The following is a 20,964-nucleotide window of genomic DNA, read 5'->3' on the forward strand; positions in this document are numbered from 1 at the left end:
AACGTTATTCAATTAGGTGTTAAAGTGTGGGTGAGGAAGAGGTTGATGTTGAGACAACATGGCATTGAGGATAGAAAGACCACATTCCTATGCATGATGCGCTACAATAACTATGAGTAGATTGAGGCCTTTAACTTTTGCATACAGAGTCAAATTGCAGATACTGTATAAACTTTCTATGTTAAGTGTGCCATTTTCAGGTGGTACCATAAAGGAGACCACCAGGGAAGAGGAAAAGGCGAAGAAATTGGGCTGGGCCAAAAGTGTAGTGGCACTTCTGCAAATGCACAGGTCTAGAAAAAAGGCGGTGGGGTTGTCCCCTGGAGACATTTTGTTTTCATTTTTAAGTTTCTGTGGTTTAGAACCAGCTCCTACGCTCTGACATCGTGAGACAACCCTGCTGCCTATGCCAAGGAGTTGGGAGTGACCTTGGTGATCCTCCTCAAATCCCCGGTGATGCACTACTCAGCATCCAGGTCACTGCTGTTAGTTACCTAGGCTTTTCTGGAGTTCCAGGTTATTCGACGACAGCCTTTCAGGAAGACCTGTCCTAAATCCTCTCCCTAGAAATTCTCGGAAGCATCCTTGAGACCCCCCGTGGTTCACCTAGACAAGATGACAGTCCCTGCCATAGCTGCCCCTCCCACGGGGGCATAGCTTTTCAGCCAGGTCTAGCGCTCGCTCCCAGAGGGGGCGTCCGCGCCCCGGGGCGAATGTCCTGGGGCAGGGTTTGGGCCTCCGCAGGGCGGCAGCGGCGCGGGCCTGCCAGTGACAGGCTGAGGATGCTGGGTGCCGGCAGCCGGTGGGAGGCAGCGTGAGCCGGAGAGAGCCCAGAGCACCCGCGGAGGCAGCTCTCGAGCGCAGCCTCCTCCCGCTCCCACAATGCACAGGGCGGAGGCGGCGGCGGCGCGGCATCACCGAACGCTGAGGTGGCTGCAGAGGCAGCAGCGACCCGAAGGACCCCAGGCACGCGGATTTCTCGCGGCAGCTTGCGGCGAGCCCGGGAGCGATGGCCAGGCCCCCGCGGGCTGCCTGAGCCTGAGGCGCCCCGCCCCGCCCCGCCCTGCCGCTCCCGGCCCGGCCCTGCCCTGCTCCCCGCCGGCTGCTGCCAGGCGCTTGCTAGTCGGCACGAGGGGCCGCCCAGGCGAGGTGCGGCCTCCGCCCAGGCGGGGGTGTCGGCGCGTGGGGCCCCGCCATGGCTGCGTCCGAGCTCTACACAAAGGTAACGCGCCCCGCGGGCCCGCGCCGGGGGAGGGCAGGGGGCCGCGCGGGCGGCGCCGCGGGCTGTCAGGCTGCCGGGAGGCCACAGCGCGGGGACCCGCCCCGGCCAGCTCCACTCATTTCCCAGCATTACAAAACCCCGGCCCGCGCGTCTGGCACCCGCCGCTGCACCTTCCTCTTTCGGGCGTTGACGTTTGAGCGGCGGAGCGAGGCCTGAGTCGCGGGTCACCCAGACCCCCTGCCACGCTTCTCGAGCTGGGGGTTGGATGAATTTCTGAGTGGAAAGGGACCCGGGTGGTTTAGTGGGGCGGAACCGGGCCGCATCGCTTAGCTCTCCCGCTCAGTTTAGGAAAAATCCTGGATGCTGGGAGATGCTTGATGGGTAGATCCGATGGTCCCTCTCGTGCGGACACGTGCTTAAAATAACGTCTTGTGTTGGTATGCAGTCGGACTTCTACAGCCAGCCCGTCTTTCGGTGGGATTGTTTTGTGTCCTGCAAATGGCAGCCAGTATATTTTCACCTTTAGATGACGGGTTTCTAATCGCTCTCCTGGGCGGCGAGCCCTTGGGGAAGATGCAGCCGGATAAACGCGAGCTGATTCGCGGGCTGGGCGGATTGGTACTCATTGGTGGCTGGGAGTTTGCTGCCTGAGAGTAATCCCTTAGAGCCTTGTTAGGCTTCATGTTTTCACCTTCCTTTTGGGCGAGCCTTTTCCTTCTGGTTTTAGTTTAAGGGAAGTGGCAGCCTTTTCTGTATTAAACTGACCCAAGCATTCTCTGCGTCTGGTAATCTCTGAATGGTGGGTTTTGGAGACCTGACTCTTTGGAGACTTCTGAAAAATTGTATTAGGCAATGTGTGGTGCCCTTTGTGAATGTGAGACTTTGGCACCTACCTACATCTTCTGTGTAGGTAGGTGTTTTGCCAGCTATTGATTACCCCTACATACAGTTAACAGAATTGACTTAACTTTTCAAGTTAACATTTGCAGCATTCTTCTCTTAGGGTAATGGAACTGTTGCTTCCTATATGACCCAAGTAAGACCAGGCCCAAATGGTAGCATAAAGGAATAGGTCTGGGTTGGGCATTAAGAGACCTGTTTCTAGAATAGATCTTTTTCACTTACTGTGTGACCTTGGGCAAATCACTTATCCTCTCTGGGTAGTTTCCTCACTTGTAAATAGAGTTAATTATACCTGCCTTGCATCCCTTACAAGCTGTTGTGGATCAAACCTAATAATAGTTTTGAAAGCTTTTTGTGATCTGTAAGTTTCCCTACAAATATGATGTATATGATTAATTTCTTCAACCAGGAAGTGAGGAGCTTGCATGAAACATTCTCTGGGACTCCTTTCTTTCCAGTCCTAGATTTAAGAATTGCATCATTGGAATTTTACTCTAAACTTGGTAATTTCTTTAGGCTCTAGAGATCTCTAACATATAAATGATTATAATTGGAAACTGACTAAAAGTTACTTTATTAACAAACACATACAGTACTTACTATATACTTACTATGTGGTAGATAGCAGTCTAAATATAATATTTTACAAATATTAACTCATTTAATCCTCGTAGTGAATGTATGCGGTAGATACTAAGAAATATTAGAATTATTTTCTAATAGTGAAGAGATCAGTGTGTAAACATTCCTTAGTTACTCTTTGTAATACTCCTAACTCCTGTCTGTGGTGGGCAGTTCGTTTTAAAGCTGTTAATACTAGGCTGCTTAACTAGAGATTGATTGGATAGTTAATTGTTGTTGGATTTTAGATTTGCTTTATTTTAAAGCAATAGCTAGGTTCATGGCTATAAATTTCTGGAAACTAACATTTGGTTAAATATGTTTATTGTTTTTTTTGGGGGGGGTGTTGTGATCTATTTAATTTTTTAAATTGCAGCATTATTGTGCTATTCATATACTATACAATACACCAATTTAAGGTGTATGATTCAGTGGTTTTAGTATATTTACAAAGTTGTATGTTGATTTGTTTCCATGCCTAAAGAATGGAAGGTGGAAGACAGCTATGATATCTTAATGCTTCTGATTTTGAAAATAGTTGCTAGTCTTTTTCTTTTTGTGGAACTGAGGATTTAACCCAGGGACACTCTACCACTGACCTACATCCCTACACCTATTTATTTATTTATTATTTTGTTTTGAAACAAAACAAAAGGGTCTCACTAAGTTGCAAAGGCTGGCCTTGAATTTGTGATCCTTTTGCCTCAGTTTCCCAAGTTGGAATTAGTCTTGCACTTACTGCTCCCAGCTTGAAAGTATTTGTTAGTCTTGTCTTGCCAGTGGATATCTGCATCATAACATCAACCATTGGTACAACTACAAATGATTTACCATTTATGGAGCAGGGTTTATTCATTAGACTTTATAAGTATCATGAGCAGCAATATAATGAGTTGCATGTTAATGATCTTCATATGAGTTTCCCAGACACCATGTACAGCACCATAAATACTATGGAATGGCCAAAATTACTGAAGCTGTTTAATTAGGAGTCCTTATGGTATGTTAAAATGCTGAGTATTATAACAGTACAAAAACAATCTGAAGTCCCAAAGCCATGTAAACTTTGCTAGATGAAAACAGCTTTTCAGGTCAATCGATTGTATCTTTGTAATTTTCCTTTCCCACCATATTTTTTATACCTTGTGAAGCCACGTGGCCTAGATTTTTTCTGGCATAGTTTCAGTTTTATATTTTATGCTATTGTTCCTTCAAACCATCATTCCTGGAAATTCTGATATTTGTTTAAAGTTAATTTCTCAGACTGCTTTCATCTTCTTGAAGCAGGACACAAATCTCATGTGATCATGTGCTCTGATTGGGAGTTTAGCAAGCACATGCTGTCCTCAAGCCTCCTCCCTAGTCACATTCCTTCTCTTTGTATTTGCTCCTGGTGTTCCTAGGCTTATTAATGGCACTGCTGTCTCCTAGCTCCTCAGGTTGGAAACCTCAGCATCCTTTCCCTTGTCTCACAATCTACATTTATTCCAATTCTAATTCACTTGGCATCCAACTGACTGTTCAGATTCTGAACTACTACTAGCACATTTTTTCCCCATATAAAGAAGTGGTTAAACAAGTAAACACACATCAGTCATGCTGAAAGGTGAGTAACAGAAGGGAGAACTGGGAGCCCGGGAGGCCAAGGAGATTGTTTCAGAAAACAAAATGTGAATTGATGAATGTCTGGTAGAGAGAACATGTACAGAAAGTGTGGGGGAAAGGGGAAAACCTGAGAGGTTTCCAAGTTACATATAGGATGGGAAAGAGAGGACATAGGACAAGAAAATACTATTAGTTCCAGCCTTGGAAACTGGAAGTTAATTGCTCTGTCATCATGAATTTTTATTGACTCTCAACTTAAAAAGTACACAAATACTTCAGAACTCCTTGAGCAAAGCAAAATGTTCATGATTTGCTCTTGAAATTTGTTACTCTATCTTGAAGTGTAAAAGTTTTGTGTATGGCTCAGTGGTTAAAAGATTACAGAGTTCTCATGAGAGTGGCTACTGCCAGATTAAATCTTCTTGGCACTTCTAGCTTTTTATAAAATAAGGGAAAACTGGGGCTAGAGATGTAGCCCAGTGGTAGAACACTTGCCTCGCATGCATGAAGGCTTGGGTTGAATCCCTAGTACCACAAAAAAGTAAGTAAATAAAGTAAGGAAAACTGAAGGAAGGTCTGGGGATCCAGGGATTAAACTACAACCTGGGAGAGGGGGATAGAGAACACTTACTTTTGTATAGCAGCATGAGAAAGGGAGAGATGATCCTCCCCAACTTCATTTCTTACCTTACAAGTAGGAATTAATTTAGTTTCTCTGTTTTAACATTATGATGAATTTTGCCTTCATTAGGAGAGCTTAGGGGCACTTGGCCCACTGGAGGGTCAATTTGGATTTGTCTCCATTTCAGGCAATTGAAGTATAAACTTCTGTCTATAGAGGGAGTAAGGTCTTGCCATAGTCTAAATATTAGTCTAAATATTGTGTGGGCAACACCACTTCACCCTCCCTACCTCAATGGACATGTCTTTCATACCACAGTGGTCTCCCTAGATTTCTTATTGTACTTTCTGCCTCTCCTTTCTCACCAGTTTTATTGGGTATAATTTATATACAATAAAATTTATCTTTAAAAAATATAATTTGGTGAATTTCAGCAAATATATTCTGCCATGTAACTACACCACAAGTAAATATAGAATATTCCCATCATTCCCAAAAGTTCCTGTGTGGCTGGTTGTGGTGGTGCATGCCTGTAATCCTGGTGGGGAAGGAGGATGGCAAGTTTGAAGCCAGCATCAGCAACTTAGAGAGATTCTATCTCAAAATAATGATGGTGGGGGAAGGACCTAGGGTGTAGCTAGTGGTAGAGGGCCCTGGTTTAAATCCCCAGTACCCCCCCATCCCCACCACACACAAGAGTTCCCTTATGTTCAGATGTTTCTCTTCAACTCATTCAGAGTTGACTAGAGTTGCACTTTGTTTTTTTTCCAAACTGAATGTGTGGTTCCACCTTAGCCTAACCAATAGAGATAGTTGATACAAAGGCCTGGCCTTAGGCATCTCCTGTGAAGTTTTCAGTGAGAGGTGGAAGAGTAAGGAAAAGGAGTTTAAGTGGTTTATTTAATCTTTCCTCCACATTTACCACTTGGCCTTTATTAACTATGACTGTGTTTGGTGCTTTGATTCTTTAGGTCTTAAGTGTGCTATAATGCCCTTTGGTCAGTTTTGCTCTTTAACTGTTCCCATTCCCATCTACCATGATTGTAATTTCAGTCTGAGTTTTTGCTAATACATCTTAAACTTTGCAGAAATTCATCCCTGGTCTCTTCATGCCCAAGGCATTCTCCATGACTCTTCTAAGCCTTCTTTACTTGGAATTCTTAACCAGAAGACATTAGCATTAAATATCTCCTGGGGCTACAGATGCTTTTTGCCAGCTGTACAATTTAGGGGACATGTCATTGTTTTGTTTTCAAAATAATGGCTCCAAACTTGTTTGAAATCAAAGAAAAAGTATGATACATTTCCCTAAGTGTATGAGGACTGTCCATCTACCTCCTTTGGCCTAATGTGCTGCTGTGGCCCAAAGGGGGGCAACATGCTAGGCTGGAGGGAGACTGGACACACAAAAGATAAATCTAGTGTCCTTGATCATTTATTAAAAAAAAACATGCATCGTGGCCAGGAATCCTGTGTTTGTGGTTGGGTTTTCCTACTCCTTGCTGAATAGACACTGAAACTAGAGAATTTCAGACAGGAGAAATAAAATTATCAGGGCAGGAAAGAAGCTAGAGAGATTAAAAGGGTAGAGCTCTCTGTTGTATGTTGATTTTTCTTTTCTTTAGTATTGGGTATGGAACCCAGGGCCTTTCTCATGCTAGTCAAGCACTCTAGCCTAAAAGGGTAGAACTCTCTAGAAAGATAGTGATCTAGAAAAAATAGTGGCGTATTTAACATCAAGAATAGTGGGAGTTTAAGTGGGTGCAATGGCAACTCAAGATGATGAAGCAGAAAGATGGCAAGTTTGAGGCCAGCCTGGCCTGGACAATTTAGTGAGACCCTGTGCTACCCTGACACTCCCTACACCCCCACCAAATATCAAGTTTCTCTACTGAACTGAAATGCTGAGATGATATAGACTTCTATTGTTTTTTATTCTTTTTTTACACTACTGGGGATTGAATTCAGGGGTGCTCTACTACCCAGCTACATCCTCAGACCTTTTTATTTTTTATTTTGAGAAAGGGTCTCACTAATTTATTGAGGCTGACCTCAAACCTCGATCCTCCTTCCTCATCCTCCTGAATCACTGGGATTACAGGCATGAGCCACCATGCCCAGCTAGATCTTGAAATAAATGAATTCATGCCTTTAAATGAATTTCTGCCACAAACATTAAATTTTACATTTATGAAACTACCTCAAGTTATGGCATCATCCTTGTTGTAAACAGTAAGGGCCTGGGTGATTCATGCATAGAAAATCTGACACACTGATTTACCAAACTTCTTTTTGACAGTGTGAGACAGTTTACCAGCTAGAGCTGATGTAGTTGGAACATGCCCCCCCCCCAAAAAAAAAAAAAAAAAACCCAAGCAACTCAAGGCAGAAAGGGTTTTATTTGCTTAGATCACCCTTAAGTTTAGGCATGGCTGGATTCATGGCTCAGATGTGGTCTTTGGGGCTGCCTGTCCCTGACTCATGTGCTATCTGACATTAGTTTTATCCTCAGGACAGCTTTTTCCAGTGTGAAAAGATGTGCCTCTGCACATCACATGATCACTTAGCTCTGGGCATGGAGGAAGAGAGTCTGATGGAGGAATTCCTGCAGCCCTTTCTTCGGGTCATGTGTTCACTCACTATGCCCAGTGGGCAATAGGGGAGGAGTGCCATGAGTCAAGTCTGTGCTAGCCTCAGAGGTCTGGGAGAGGACAGGGCACAGTAATTGATAGTTCCATTCTGGCATCATGGGATAGCTGAGATCCATTCCCCATCAGAAGGAACAGTGCTGAGTAGACCAAATGAAACAATTACCCTCAATCACTGTCTTCTACAGATAGATCCCTAAAAACAGCAGTGATTAAGTCCTACTCCCTTTCTGATCCTTGAGCTGAAGAATGGAGAGTTTTGCATGACCAGGAAGACTTTATTTAGGTGTCTTTCCCCTAGAAAATAATTTTGAATTAAAAAAAAACAAGCCATAGAGAATCCATACAAACAAACATTACCAAGAGCATATCATAAATTGAATATCTGAAAAGTATTTTTTATTCAATCTTAGTGAATAAGGGGTCTATGAACCTATGTCACCTTTCCTGCTGAATTCTTTCTATTATATTTCCTCAGTATTTCTTCACACTTTTCTTTTATACATTATCTTCTCCCTCATTTTTTACCTGTTATACATTATACAAATTTCTTGTTCCCTTTGTGCTTATCCAGGTTATCCCTGTTATCTCTGGTGGTAGACTTTCTGTTCCGCTTTCTTCCTTCTATCCTGTCATCTTCTTTTCCTCCTGTTTTTATATTTTGTATCCCAGACCCTAATGTTCTGTTGTTATTTGTTATAACCAAATACACAAACACATAACCTATAATGGAATAAAATCAATTTTGAATGATTTGTTACTTAGTAATTCTTATTCAGGCAGGGTACTTTGTTGCTCACATCCATATATTTTTGCTTTGTTACCACTCCCTGAATCTGACATAACAAGAGGAAAAAGTTTTTGAATTTGCCTAAATTATTTTCTGTGTATATGATCATGTGTGTTTCAAATAAACACTTCTGTGTTAAATTAATTGTTAGACTAGTTAGATTATACCAGTTAAACCTTAGTTTTTCAGTTTACCATACTAGAGTACTTATAATAAGATGACTAGTTTTTTAAGGCTATGATCTCACTTTATAACCTTTTATATCAGTATTTAACACAACTTTTATATAGGATTGATATGCTTGAACTGAGAAGAATCTTACTAGTTTGATAAGCCGCTAGGATCAGAATTCCTGGAGATGTTTCCTATGAAATTGGAGAGTGTGTATCTTCAAAATAAGGAATTTGGATCAAAACCTGAATTAAAACTTTCTAAATTTTGAATGTATAATTCTTATTTTTAAAATTTCTCAACCCTTGCACACTATTGATAGTAGGCTGGATTTTTTTTGTTGTTGTTGTTATGTGTGAGGTTATGTTCTGTGTATCTCTCTTTTCAAACAGATTCTATATTTCTCAGGCTGGTCTCAAACTTGTTGACTCAAGTTGTACTCTCACCTCACCCTCCCAGTTAGCTGGGATTACAGATGTGTACCACTGCACCCTGTTGCCTCAGACTTTAAGATTCAGATTAGGGTGAGAAAAAGTGGGAAAGAGTTAAAAACATAAACAAACATTACTCAGAAAAACGTTTTTTTTTTTTTTTAAATAGTTGACTTATAAGTTGTATTTTTTTCCTGTTTATAGAAACAGTACGCTGTAAACCACTTAGAAGATACAGAAACATATAAAGGAAGAAGTTATTTTTTTTATATTGGCAACTTCTTTAATATCTAGAGACTAGACATTATAAAATTAGGACTCCTTTGTCCAGTGTATATACAGTACAGCAAAGTTAAATGAAATGCACATAACATATAGGGCAATGGGAATTGAAATTTCCTAGCACACTCTCAGAAAAGACCTTCTATACCTTCTTCCTTCCCTCCTCCCTCACCCCAGTGAACAAGTACAGACAGTATGCTGTTCAGAGGTGGTTTAATAATTCCAAACACGCTATTTCCCATCAGTTTTTAAAAGCTGTTTCCAAAAAGTTTTATTCTACTACTTCTATTTTTAAATATATCAAGCACGTTTATCTAGGAGGACTAGATATTTCATATAAGAACTTGTCCGCTATGCACACAGTGCTAATAAATAAAATTGTACACCTAACAATGGTTATAATTTGGGGTATCTTCTAATATAACTGTTTTGTCCTTGAGCCTTTGCCTCTTTGCTTTTTTCTCTACTTTCAGTCCAGTGGACAAGTACAGGCGTATGGAATGCTTACAGATGGATGAACAAATTTATATCCAAAAATAATTTACAGAGGACAAACTTTCCTATGAATTTCAACACAAATGCACAAAATGTGCTAATTTCATTACTTGATCATACTCTGGCAACATCTTTAACATCTAGAGAATAGATGTTGCAAAATTGGGACTTATTTGTGCATTATATACATAGCAGAACAAAATGCACAAAACATACCAAAATGTCTGATGTCTGAAAATATCCAAGTATGGACACACTGACATACTACTTTTTGTAATTGCTTCCCTCCCACCTACTCCACATCACTGATGGTACTGTATTGCCCACAGAGGTGATTTAACAGTTCCATTCCCACAAGACAATATTTCACATGAATTTTAGCAAAAATATGTTTATAAAATGCTATTTTACCATAAAGGAAGCAAGTAAAAAGAACGTAATTATACCACCCAGAGATTATCATTGCTAATTATTTATTTATTTAATTTATTTATTTTTGTATTGCTAGAGATCAAACCCAGAACTTTGTACATGGTAGGCAAGTACTGTACCAGTGAGCTCCATCTCCAGCCTTGATTTACTTTTTTAGACAATGATAATAATTTTAAATGATTCTAAATGTTTTAAAAATGATTTTTGAAACAACATATTGTGAGGATTTTTATCATTACAACATTTTTAATAGCTGCATAATATTTCAACATTTGATGTACATAATTTATATGTTGTTGGGCATTTTTCACCATTAGGAGTTATATGCTAAGATGAGCATCTTCATATATAAATCTTTGCTTAAATTAGTCAGTTTTAGTCAATTTTAGAGTCCTAAGTTTCTGTGACAAAACTGGCATTTATATACACAAAAGACATTCACATTCATTTCATTTTAAAAATAGCACTTTTTATGTGCATTGCCTCAGGGCCTGAGTGACCAGATGTCCCACTTCTGGGAGCTACTTTCTGCCATTCAATACTTTTTTTTTTTGTAGTAGAAACATATACATTTAAGAAATTAAATCTTTTGCAAATCGAAACTGTTTTCTTTTTCTCACCATCCTCATCATTGTTGCTTTTTCTCAAGTTTGGAAGAATCTGGGACACACAGAATAATTGAATTAGAATTTATAAAGAAAAAAAACCATGAAGCTTCCATCTTAAGAATATAAATCATATATTTTAACTTTAAATTACCTGATAAGTGGGGCACAGTGATGCATGCCTAGAATCCCAGCAACTTGGGAGGCCAAGGAAGAAGGATCATAAATTTAAATCCAGCCTCAGCAACTTAGAAGGACCCTATCTCAAAATAAAATATAAACATAAATAGGGCTGGGGATGTGGCTCAGTGGTTAAGTGCTCCTGGGTTCAATCCCTGGTATCCCCCCCTCAAAAAAGTAAATAATTAAAATAATAATAATAATATAATAATTATGATAATAATAATATAATAATAAGAAGAAAGAAAATTACCTGATAATATGTTGTCATTTCATTGTAAACATTTCTACCTGATTATAATAAACTAACATTTGTCTGAAATAGTCCAAAGATGTATTTGCTTTGCGAGAACCTAAAAGCCCTTCAACATCAACTGCCTGCTTCATAACTATCAGAATTGAGTAAAATATACCCAAAGATAAAGACAGCACCCTAAAATTGACCCTTATAATAATCAGAAACTGTATTGGGGTTTGTGAAGCCTTCAGGTCATTGTTGTGTACAGGAACCCTACCTAAGGACTTGGATTGGAATGGTAACCAGAAACCTCACATGAGGGTTGATGGTGTAGAGTCTTAGATATTGAAGGCCCACAAAATTATCCTTAGCATCCTTGAAGTTTCTTTTCTTCATTCCTAAAACCCTGAGTTTTACCTTATCTAGTTTAATTTGTTTGCTTCTAAAGACTGTGGCATGGGCAAATGTATGACTCCAAGGCCATATAATTATCAAATAATAATGATTAATATTTTCAGAGACCTTATGTGGGTCAGACACACTTCTGAGGGTTTTGTTATAACGGTTTACTTTCTTAGCTTTTACCCTTGTCTTAAAAAGAGAGGCAATGATCATAGCAGTCAAGAGCATGGATGTTATATCTAGAAGTCAGATACTGGTTTGAATCCTAGTTTTGCTGTTTACTTTCTGTGTGACCTGGAACAAGCTTCTTAACCTCTCTGTGCCTCAATTTTTCACTTATATAATTGTGATAGTGGTCTTAATGATGACTAAATTATTTGATGTATAAAAATGTATAATGTATAAAAATGCTTGGAATAGTGATCAGTACATAGTAACTACTTAAGTATTAGTTTGTTATAGCAGTTATAGCTATAATTCTCTTTTTATCTTTGGCTCCTTTGTTTTAAGCTTACTTGCCTCTTATTGCCCCTTAAGATATTTGTGTTCCTGACTGTGTCCTTGGCCCACATTTTCTTTTCTGATTTCTCCCATGCTTCCAATTGTTCTCTTTTGCAACCCACACTGTGATCAGCAGTACTGACCCAAGAACAGATCTCAGTATGCTACTCTCCAGCTCAAAACTTCTGACTGGTACCCAGTCCCTTTCTCCCTCTCCTTAATTATCTACTGTAGAATTAACTAATTCCTTAGCTAGGTACTCCAGGATGAATGATATTTTAATAGTCCTACTCTTGGCTTGGTCTTTCACAATCGTGAGGTTTCTCAAACTTCTGTAAATAGCAATTGTCCAGAAAGATTTTTAAAATGTAAATTTTTGGATCATGCCTCTAAAGAACTTAGGAATCTTCATTTTAAACCAATGCCATCAAGGGTTCTGATGCATGTAGTCTGTGGATTCCCACTCAAAGACACTGAACCAATCTTAGAAATACTGGGTGTCTCAAGGAATTAAACACATGTTCAGAAGTAGCTCAGCAAGGCAAACTTGACTTCTGCAGAAGAATGTGCCACCCAACAAAGTCTGGTAAGCAAGCACACTTGGATGAGCAGTCCTCCAGTTTTTATCCCTAATGCTTTTATCCTTATTGCCCCTTGCTCTGATTGGAGGAGCTTAGGGTTACAAATCTATACGATTGGCTAATTTTAAAATGGCCATCAGGGGCTGGGGATGTGGCTCAAGTGGTAGCGCTCACCTGGCATGCGCGAGGCCCAGGTTCGAACCTCAGCACCACATACAAACAAAGATGTTGTGTCCGCTGAAAACTAAAAATAAATAAATAAATAAAATTTAAAATCAAATAAATAAATAACTAAAATGGCCCGTGAAGGTAAGGGCTAGAGTTACAATGACTATGATTGGATAAACGTTGGGAAGTTCAAAATAGCTAGGGTAGGATCCCAATTAAGGGTAAATACTGTAATCTGAAAATGGACCACTGGACTTTGTATTGCTCACATTATCTCTTGAGCCCATGTTTGAGTTTTGCTTAACTCTTGTTTGCTCTACTTCTTCTTTGCCATGATTTCCTAATTAACAAGTTTTCAATAAAATTTAATGGTGTTGGTGAATCTTTTAAAAAATTTTCAGGTTTTACAGTACACATATTGTTAGCTATAGGTTTGTCTTTCCTGGCTATCTTCTTTCTTTCTTTCCTTCCTTCCTTCCTTCCTTCTTTCCTTCCTTCCTTCCTTCGGATAGAACCCAGGGCCTCACACACGCTAGGCATGTGCTATACCACTGAGCTACATCACCAGCTCCTTCCTAGCTATCCTTGATGTTTCACTTTATAAAATAGTGAGAAGACCTGGCACATGGTATGACCCAGTAAATCTTTGCTATTTTTAAAGGCAACTGGAAAAACTGCCTCCTTTATATTAAAATATAATTAAGAGTCTTCTATGGCGAAAGATGTTTCATTGCCATTACTAATAATAGGTGTGAAATAGTACAGGAAATGACTTGCAGAATTACTTGGGGAGATGTTTTGCTTTTAAAAAAGAATTTAAAACAGCATAATATAGTAAGTGTCCAGTGAAGAACTTTAAAGATTCATAAATGCAAAAGAAATAATTGAATATAACCCTATTATTCTCAAATACTTTTAATATTTTGATATTTGTCCTTCTAGTCTTTTTTATGCATATATTTTCTTTAGCAAAATAGTTTCTTTTGTACATACTATTTTGTAACAAGATTGTTTTCTCTAAATAATATGCTGTGAATATTTTCCCATGCCAATACATATTTTTCTGATGTTTTTAATGACTTCAAATATTATATTGCACAAATTAGTCGTATGGTACTCATTTAGTTCTCTATGATAACTACTTATAATTTTTTTGAAGTTTACATTTGAATTAAAGAGAACAAAAGCCTATCTGTATTTATTTAAAAAAAAGTAAATAGCAGTTACTTAATTTTTCTTTAATAATAATATTGGTACAAAACTTGGTGATTATGATATAAATGTTAAAGATGTTAATTTATTTAGAACTTAAAATATTAAAAGAACATAGAATATCAAAATACTCAGGAATAAATCCTTAAATATAATTACATATTTGGGATCTCAGAGAGTGCCAGCCGTAACAGCTTACTAGAAGAAAATTCTCCAGACTACAGAGGTAGATAGAGCAGTGTTATTAATTAGTGGGCCAGGTGAATCAGAACAAAGGATCCCTTCCTCCTCCAGTAGTTTTGGAAGCCATATGTCAGTATGAATTTTATTAGAACCTACAGATTTATATACCTGCCTTTTCCTGGTAGCCAAGGAGACTATATCCCTGACTAATGAAAGCCATACAGGATCTGCTGAACCCCTGCATCCATATGTAATGGTAGGGTAGACTGGCTGCTCAGAATCTGTTGTATTTAGAAACAGAAAAGTTGATTTAGGCCAAATGGAGAATAATATAGCAGAGGCAATTATTCAAGAAAAAAACATGTTCATGGAATCAAGAGAAGTAATGTGGGGAGTAAGCTCTGAGAAATGATACTTTGAAGCTTTGAAGCTCTAAAAGGGAGTCTTTGAGTTAGTGTATTTCAAATAACCCCTTCTCCCTGTCTCCAGTTTGCTGTAATTAAATGTTTCTAATAAAGAGTTTACAACTGAAATGTGTCTGGGAAACTGGGCAGAGGTCTTTAGGGGCCTAGTTCTTGAGAAGTTGCCCACTTTCCTTAGGGCAGATGTATGTTTCCTGGAGTTAGAGTTTTCTGTGTCAGCAACATGCCTTAGTCTCAGGAAATTTAGGATTATCTGTGGACGAGGTTGAAGTTCTCAAACACTGCCTGCAAGAGTCATTGAGGGCCATATTGGCTTTTGGAGCTGGGGCCTGCACTGGAGTGTGTTTAAGAAGCAACTGGAAAGAAACATATTGCTACTTAACTGGTTAGATGGAGGATATCTCATCTGAGTTCATGAAAAATCTAAGGGATGGGAAGAGTTGAAAGGAAGTCACTGCCCATTTACCTAATCTGTAAAATTCGGTTGTAAACTATGCCATTCTATACATTAGACCCAGATTCATGCGATAATTTTGTTCTTAAGGTTAAATATCTTCTGGCATGTTCCTATAGGCTGGCTACTCGGGCTGAGGCAGGAGGATCACCTGAGCTCAGGAGTTGGAGTTGGCAACATACTGAGACCCTGTCTCAAAAAATATATGTATCTCCTTTATTCTTATTTGACTTGCTTATTAATTGGTCCTGCAGATATAAATGTACATAGATGAATTTGCTCAGAATATGATCTTTATGTAGACAGAGTCTCAGCCAGAGCACTTCTGTAAATGCTTTCATTTTAGTCAATGTAATTTGGCTAAGTACCTTTACTTTTTATTATCCACAGCCATAACAGTTACATCAGATGTAGCTGGAGCTTAAAGCAGATGGGTGATGTTAATTAATTCCAATGAAACAAAAACTGCCTCAAATAATTAATGGAATAACAGTCTCATTAAAAGACCTTAGAGCTTCCCCCCAGCCCCCAAGAGACTAGAGAAAAATGATGGTCTAGATTGTTCACTTGAGACCACTTTGAGCTATTGATCTATCTTAGAGACCTCACCTGATGGTTCTGATTCCAACATGAATCATTCAGGCCATATAGTGATGTTATCATTTCTTCTTGCGGCTACTCTCTGTTTACAGTTTTCGAGAGAGCAGTGCATGAATTTTGGCATGTCAGAATCTAAAAATGGCTTTATTGTTTTATTTATAGCTGTCATATTTTAGTTTTAACTGAGTTTTTAACCTAGAAGCAAACATTTGTGTGTACATGTAGGGTGGCAAATACAAGGTAGGATTGACTACTGGGTTATTACAGAGAGAAAGAGGCTTTGTATTTTCCCATCTCTGTTTTCTTCAACTAATCATGTTGTCTATCAGCTGATCTTTCTGGATGAAGTTTGTCTTTTCTCCAAAATAGTCAAAGAAAGATGAACTATTGAGCAGAGATAACAAGCAAGGGAAAATCAAGAGAAGAGACAAGAAGAACTTTTTAAAATTATTTATTATTTGTTTTAATTAGTTACACATGACAGTATAATGATCTTGACATATCATACATTTGAATCAGATGGGATATACTTTCTCATTTTTCTGAGTGTACAGGTTGTAGAATTACATTGGTCATGCAGTCACGTATATACCCACAGCAATAATAATGTGTATTTTATTCTGCTGTCAGAAAGGTCTTTTTCTATAAATGATCATCTTGTTTTTCCAGCCCAACATGATGACACTGATTTTGAGAAAACTAGAAGGGAGTTTAATCCACTTATAATTTTAATAATAGATGAGAAGAGAATAAGAGTCAATGTATAATATATGATTTGCAATATTTTGTCAGATTAAAAGGTATAGGTTTCATATGATGTTGAAAATGTGATTAGAAGCTTATGTGTTTAGGAGTTAAATTTCTGGAAGCATATTTGTAAAGATCTAAGATCTAAAGAAAAAGAAAGTTTTAAAAAAGGAAACATTAAAAACTAAAAAGGAAATGATTTTTTGAGATTAGAGATTTGAGACTAATTATCTGTGTTAGCTTTCCATTACTACAACAAAATACCTGAAATAATCAACTTAAAAAAGAGAACATATTTATTTTGGCTCACAGTTTTAGAGGTTTCAGTCCATGGTTGATTGGTTCTATTTCTTTTGGATCTGTGGTAAGGCAGTACATCATGGCAGGAGCATGTGGCACAGGAGCCACTCACCCCGTGGCAGCCAGAAGCAAGAGAGAGAGATATAGGAAGGGGTTGAATTCCCATTATCACCTTCAAAGGCACCCCCCCCCCCAAGTGACCTAAGACCTTCCACTAGATTCTAATATATTTCAGTAGCACTAAGCTGAGAATCAAGTCTTTAACACATGGATCTTCAGGCAACGTTCAAGTTCTAAACTGTGACATTACCCAAATGTTTATTACCAGGTATGTGAGAGGCAAACAGGTTAATGTTCTTGGGACAGAACAATCAATAACTCAGGGATCTAATGGCATGCCTACAAATAATATTGGCCAGTGTGCTATAGAGGTAGCAAACTCAGAGTAGATTCAAAAGAAGGCAGATCAGAACACCTAAGGATAATATATAGTACAAATATATATTATATATTTTATAATTATATATTATAAAGATAATGTACATATATATGGACATTCTTTGTCATTATCTCTTTTTTTTAGTCTAAGTTTTTCTAAAAATAGCTCCAAAGTTTATTTGCTTTATATTAGTAAGCATTTTTAACCTAAACCCTACTTTAGGTTTTCGAAAGATGTGATTCCAATAGCTTTGCCTCTTTAGAATTTTCATGAATCTAATATATGCTGAAAAGAAAGTAGAGAAAGACTATTCATAAAAGAGTTAAACTTTACAATTCTAAATGATAAAATAACAAATACATAAAATTAATAGGAAATGCTTAGAAGAACAAGTAAAATAACAAGCCATACTGTAATATGGTTAAGAGCATGATTTCTAGAGGTAGTGTGACTTCTTTCTGTGTAACCATAAGCAAATTAGTGGATGTGCTTATTTTATTGGGCAGCAAAGAGAGACATAGATATCAAGTGTGGTTCTTTTTTTTTTTTTTTTTTAATTTTAATATTTATTTTTTAGTTCTCGGCGGACACAACATCTTTGTTGGTATGTGGTGCTGAGGATCGAACCCGGGCCGCATGCATGCCAGGCGAGCGCGCTACCGCTTGAGCCACATCCCCAGCCCTCAAGTGTGGTTCTTAGCACATGGTAACAGAGTCCATTAGTGTTAATTCTTAGGTAGTATTATTGACTTGTCTATTTTAAGTGATCTGTTAAAAAAATGTTTTCTAAAAAATGTAGCCCTAGATAGATTTTGTTTTTCATACTTTTAAAGCTTTTAGAGGGTTTCAGGACATGAGTTATGCACAGTAATTAAAATTTCCCTTCATTCTATAGAGAATTTAGCTAGAGGTACCCTTTTCAGTTATAATCTGTCTGCAACTCATCATTCTCAGCACCAGCTGACATAGCTGTAGCTTCCATTCCTGTCCCTTTTTAATCTCTTTCATCAGCATTATCAGAAAGGGGAACTATATTCTAAACCAGGAATCTTAACAGTCCTGTACCCAATAGCAATCAGTAAGTACTATTAGTATTTGTGCATAACATGCAGCTGTGTCATAAACTGTTGGTTGAACCCCAAATGCCAGTCCCAGCCCTTTTCTCTTGCCACTTTAGAGGTTTGAAAGACAATTATGCATTTTTATTATAACTTCCATTGTAGTTAGGACTAGCTACATGATTCAATTCTCACCAATGTTATATAGACCGAAAATTTTTGGAGGGCCTCTACAAGGAAAAAAAAGTGCCTGTCTGATAGAAGGAACAGAAACAAGAGAATAATTTGGATGCATACCCTTTTCTTCTATCCTTAAGTATGGAATATGATGTATGGAATTGTGCAGTCAAGTAGCAATCATGAGGCAACAAGCCTGAGAATGAAAGGCTAACAAGCAAAGATGGTAGAGCAGAAATCTAGGTTCTTTATATATAACATTATTAAATGTCTGGAAAAACCCTGAGAACATTTTCTGGATTCCTTGTTCAGTGTACAAAGAATTCCTAATATTAAAGCTACTTAGACTTTTCTGTTCCTTATAGCTGAAAGTATTCCTAACTTAAGCAAGATGCAGCTGTTGTAGGTTGGGATGTGTAGCTCAGTGGTAGAGTGCTTTCCTAGCATTCACAAAGCACTGTGTTTGATCCCCAACAGTGCAAAAATACAACAAATAAACAAACAAACAACAAAAACAAAAACCTCAGCTTTAATGTGAATAAAGTTAATATGAAATTGGAGAATTTGTTAAGTTTATACAGTGTTATTTGTTCACAAAACAAATATAAGTAACAGGGAATATGGCAGAATTCAGGAGGAAAAGATGAATTCTAGTCATGCTTTGGTGACATGGGTATCAATATCAAACAACCCAGTGATAGTCATAATTTCTAAATACTCTGGCTACATCTGGAATTTTTTCCTACTATACATAGCTTTTTTTTTTTTTTAATTTATTTGACTGTAATTTCACCTACATTCAAGGATATTTGAAAGATTTTTTTTAAAGAGAGAGTGAGAGAGGAGAGAGAGTGAGAGAGAGAGAGAGAATTTTTAATATTTATTATTATTATTTTTTTTAGTTCTCGGCGGACACAACATCTTTGTTTGTACGTGGTGCTGAGGATCAAACCCGGGCCGCACACATGCCAGGCGAGCGCGCTACCGCTTGAGCCACATCCCCAGCCCTATACATAGCTTTTTAAAGTCTGGTTTTCCTCAGGTTTAGGAACCGGAATATGAGAGAGGCAAGAAATGAAGTTTCAATAATATGGGGAAAGCTGGGTATGGGTAAGAGTGAGGGGTAGGAGATGTCAATTAAAAGATGAGCATGTAGAGGCCATACCAATCTTCCTGTCAGAGTTTTTCCTGGCACACCCTGAGTTTATGGTAGCCATATGTTTCTGAATCTCAGTGAGGGAAGAAAAGAACAAGATATAAAAAATTCAAAGAAGCCAGGCATGGTGGTGCACACCTATTTTCCCAGTTATTCAGGAGGCTGAGGCAGGATTGGAAATTTAAGGCCAGCCTGAGCAGAAAACAAGACCCAGTCTCAAAAGAAAAAAATAAAAAGACGGGGAAAAAAGAAATGAAAAGACAAAGAAGTAGTAGTAACAGCTATTGAAGACCTAGAAAAATTATTTGGAAGCATTAAAAACTTTGAGGTCCAGTTTCACTTGATCTTCTAACTCCTACAGGAAGTTCATGGTAAAGCCATGGAAACCATATGCTTAATGCAATCCTGTTAAATATTAGATTATCTAATAATTTTAAGATTTTTGATTACTTTGTATATTTGTTGTGGAAATTTAAAATAGCAGTAGGCAAGGTAAGGAACTGAGGTGAGAAAATACAGAGGACCCTTGTAAGAAATTTGACCATATCAGAAGATGAACAAATAATTATATCTGTCCCTTAGAAATTGCTCTTAAATTTTTAAATTTTTGAGGCTTACGGACAGTGTCTCTTTTGCATCATAAAGAAGACATTAAGTCTTTGTATAACTGAAGAAATAAACCAATTGTTTACTAATGGCATAATGAAAGAATTATACTTTAAATGGAAGCTGACACATGCAAACCCCTATACATGTTCATCAACCTTTTATGATCATCTGAGAGCTGTTTGTAACCTTCCTGTTTTCTCAATAAAATTTTAGTAATGGTTGGCCTTACTTATCAGAAATATTTCTGTAGATGTAGCATGGTCAGAGAATGTATTATTTCTGGTTCAGAGTGAGGAAGAGTTTGTAAATGCACCATAGGTTGATATGGAGGGCTGCAACTAAAGTACTATTAAAGATTTAGGTCTTACGTATAAGGGATACAGAGTAATTACTAAATCTTATTTTCCATTTCTTTTTTATTGTTTTTCAGTGTTAGACTCTAAAGTGCTCTGGATCTTATTAAGATCCATTTTCCTTATATTTTGTTGAATTTTTAAAAAATATTTATTTTTTAGTTTTAAGTGGACACAGTATCTTTATTTTACATTGATGTGGTGCTGAGGATTGAACTCAGTGCCTCAAGCATGGGAGGCAAGCACTCTACCACTGAGCCACAACCCCAGCCCTATTTTGTTGAATTTAAAAATTTTTTGTTTACATATGTAAATATTATCTTGGCTATTATTACAAAAGATAATTAACAGCATCTC

The 20,964-nt window shown here is 38.1% G+C and overlaps 1 protein-coding gene across 4 annotated transcripts in view; it reads left to right on the forward strand.

Annotated features, from left to right (window-relative positions):
- Positions 1–891: 891 nt before the first annotated feature.
- The window catches only part of MYO5A (myosin VA), a 207,184-nt gene continuing 187,111 nt past the window's right edge, over positions 892–20,964 (forward strand). For all 4 annotated transcript variants that reach the window (XM_081290005.1, XM_081290006.1, XM_081290007.1 and 1 more), the window contains exon 1: positions 892–1,222. In XM_081290005.1, the coding sequence (XP_081146131.1) occupies positions 1,196–1,222 (27 nt within the window). In that variant the 5' untranslated portion in view covers positions 892–1,195. The remainder of the gene's footprint in view (positions 1,223–20,964) is intronic.

This window comes from Spermophilus citellus, assembly GCF_964194105.1.
Source record: "Spermophilus citellus genome assembly, chromosome: 4".
Taxonomy (NCBI): domain Eukaryota; kingdom Metazoa; phylum Chordata; class Mammalia; order Rodentia; family Sciuridae; genus Spermophilus; species Spermophilus citellus.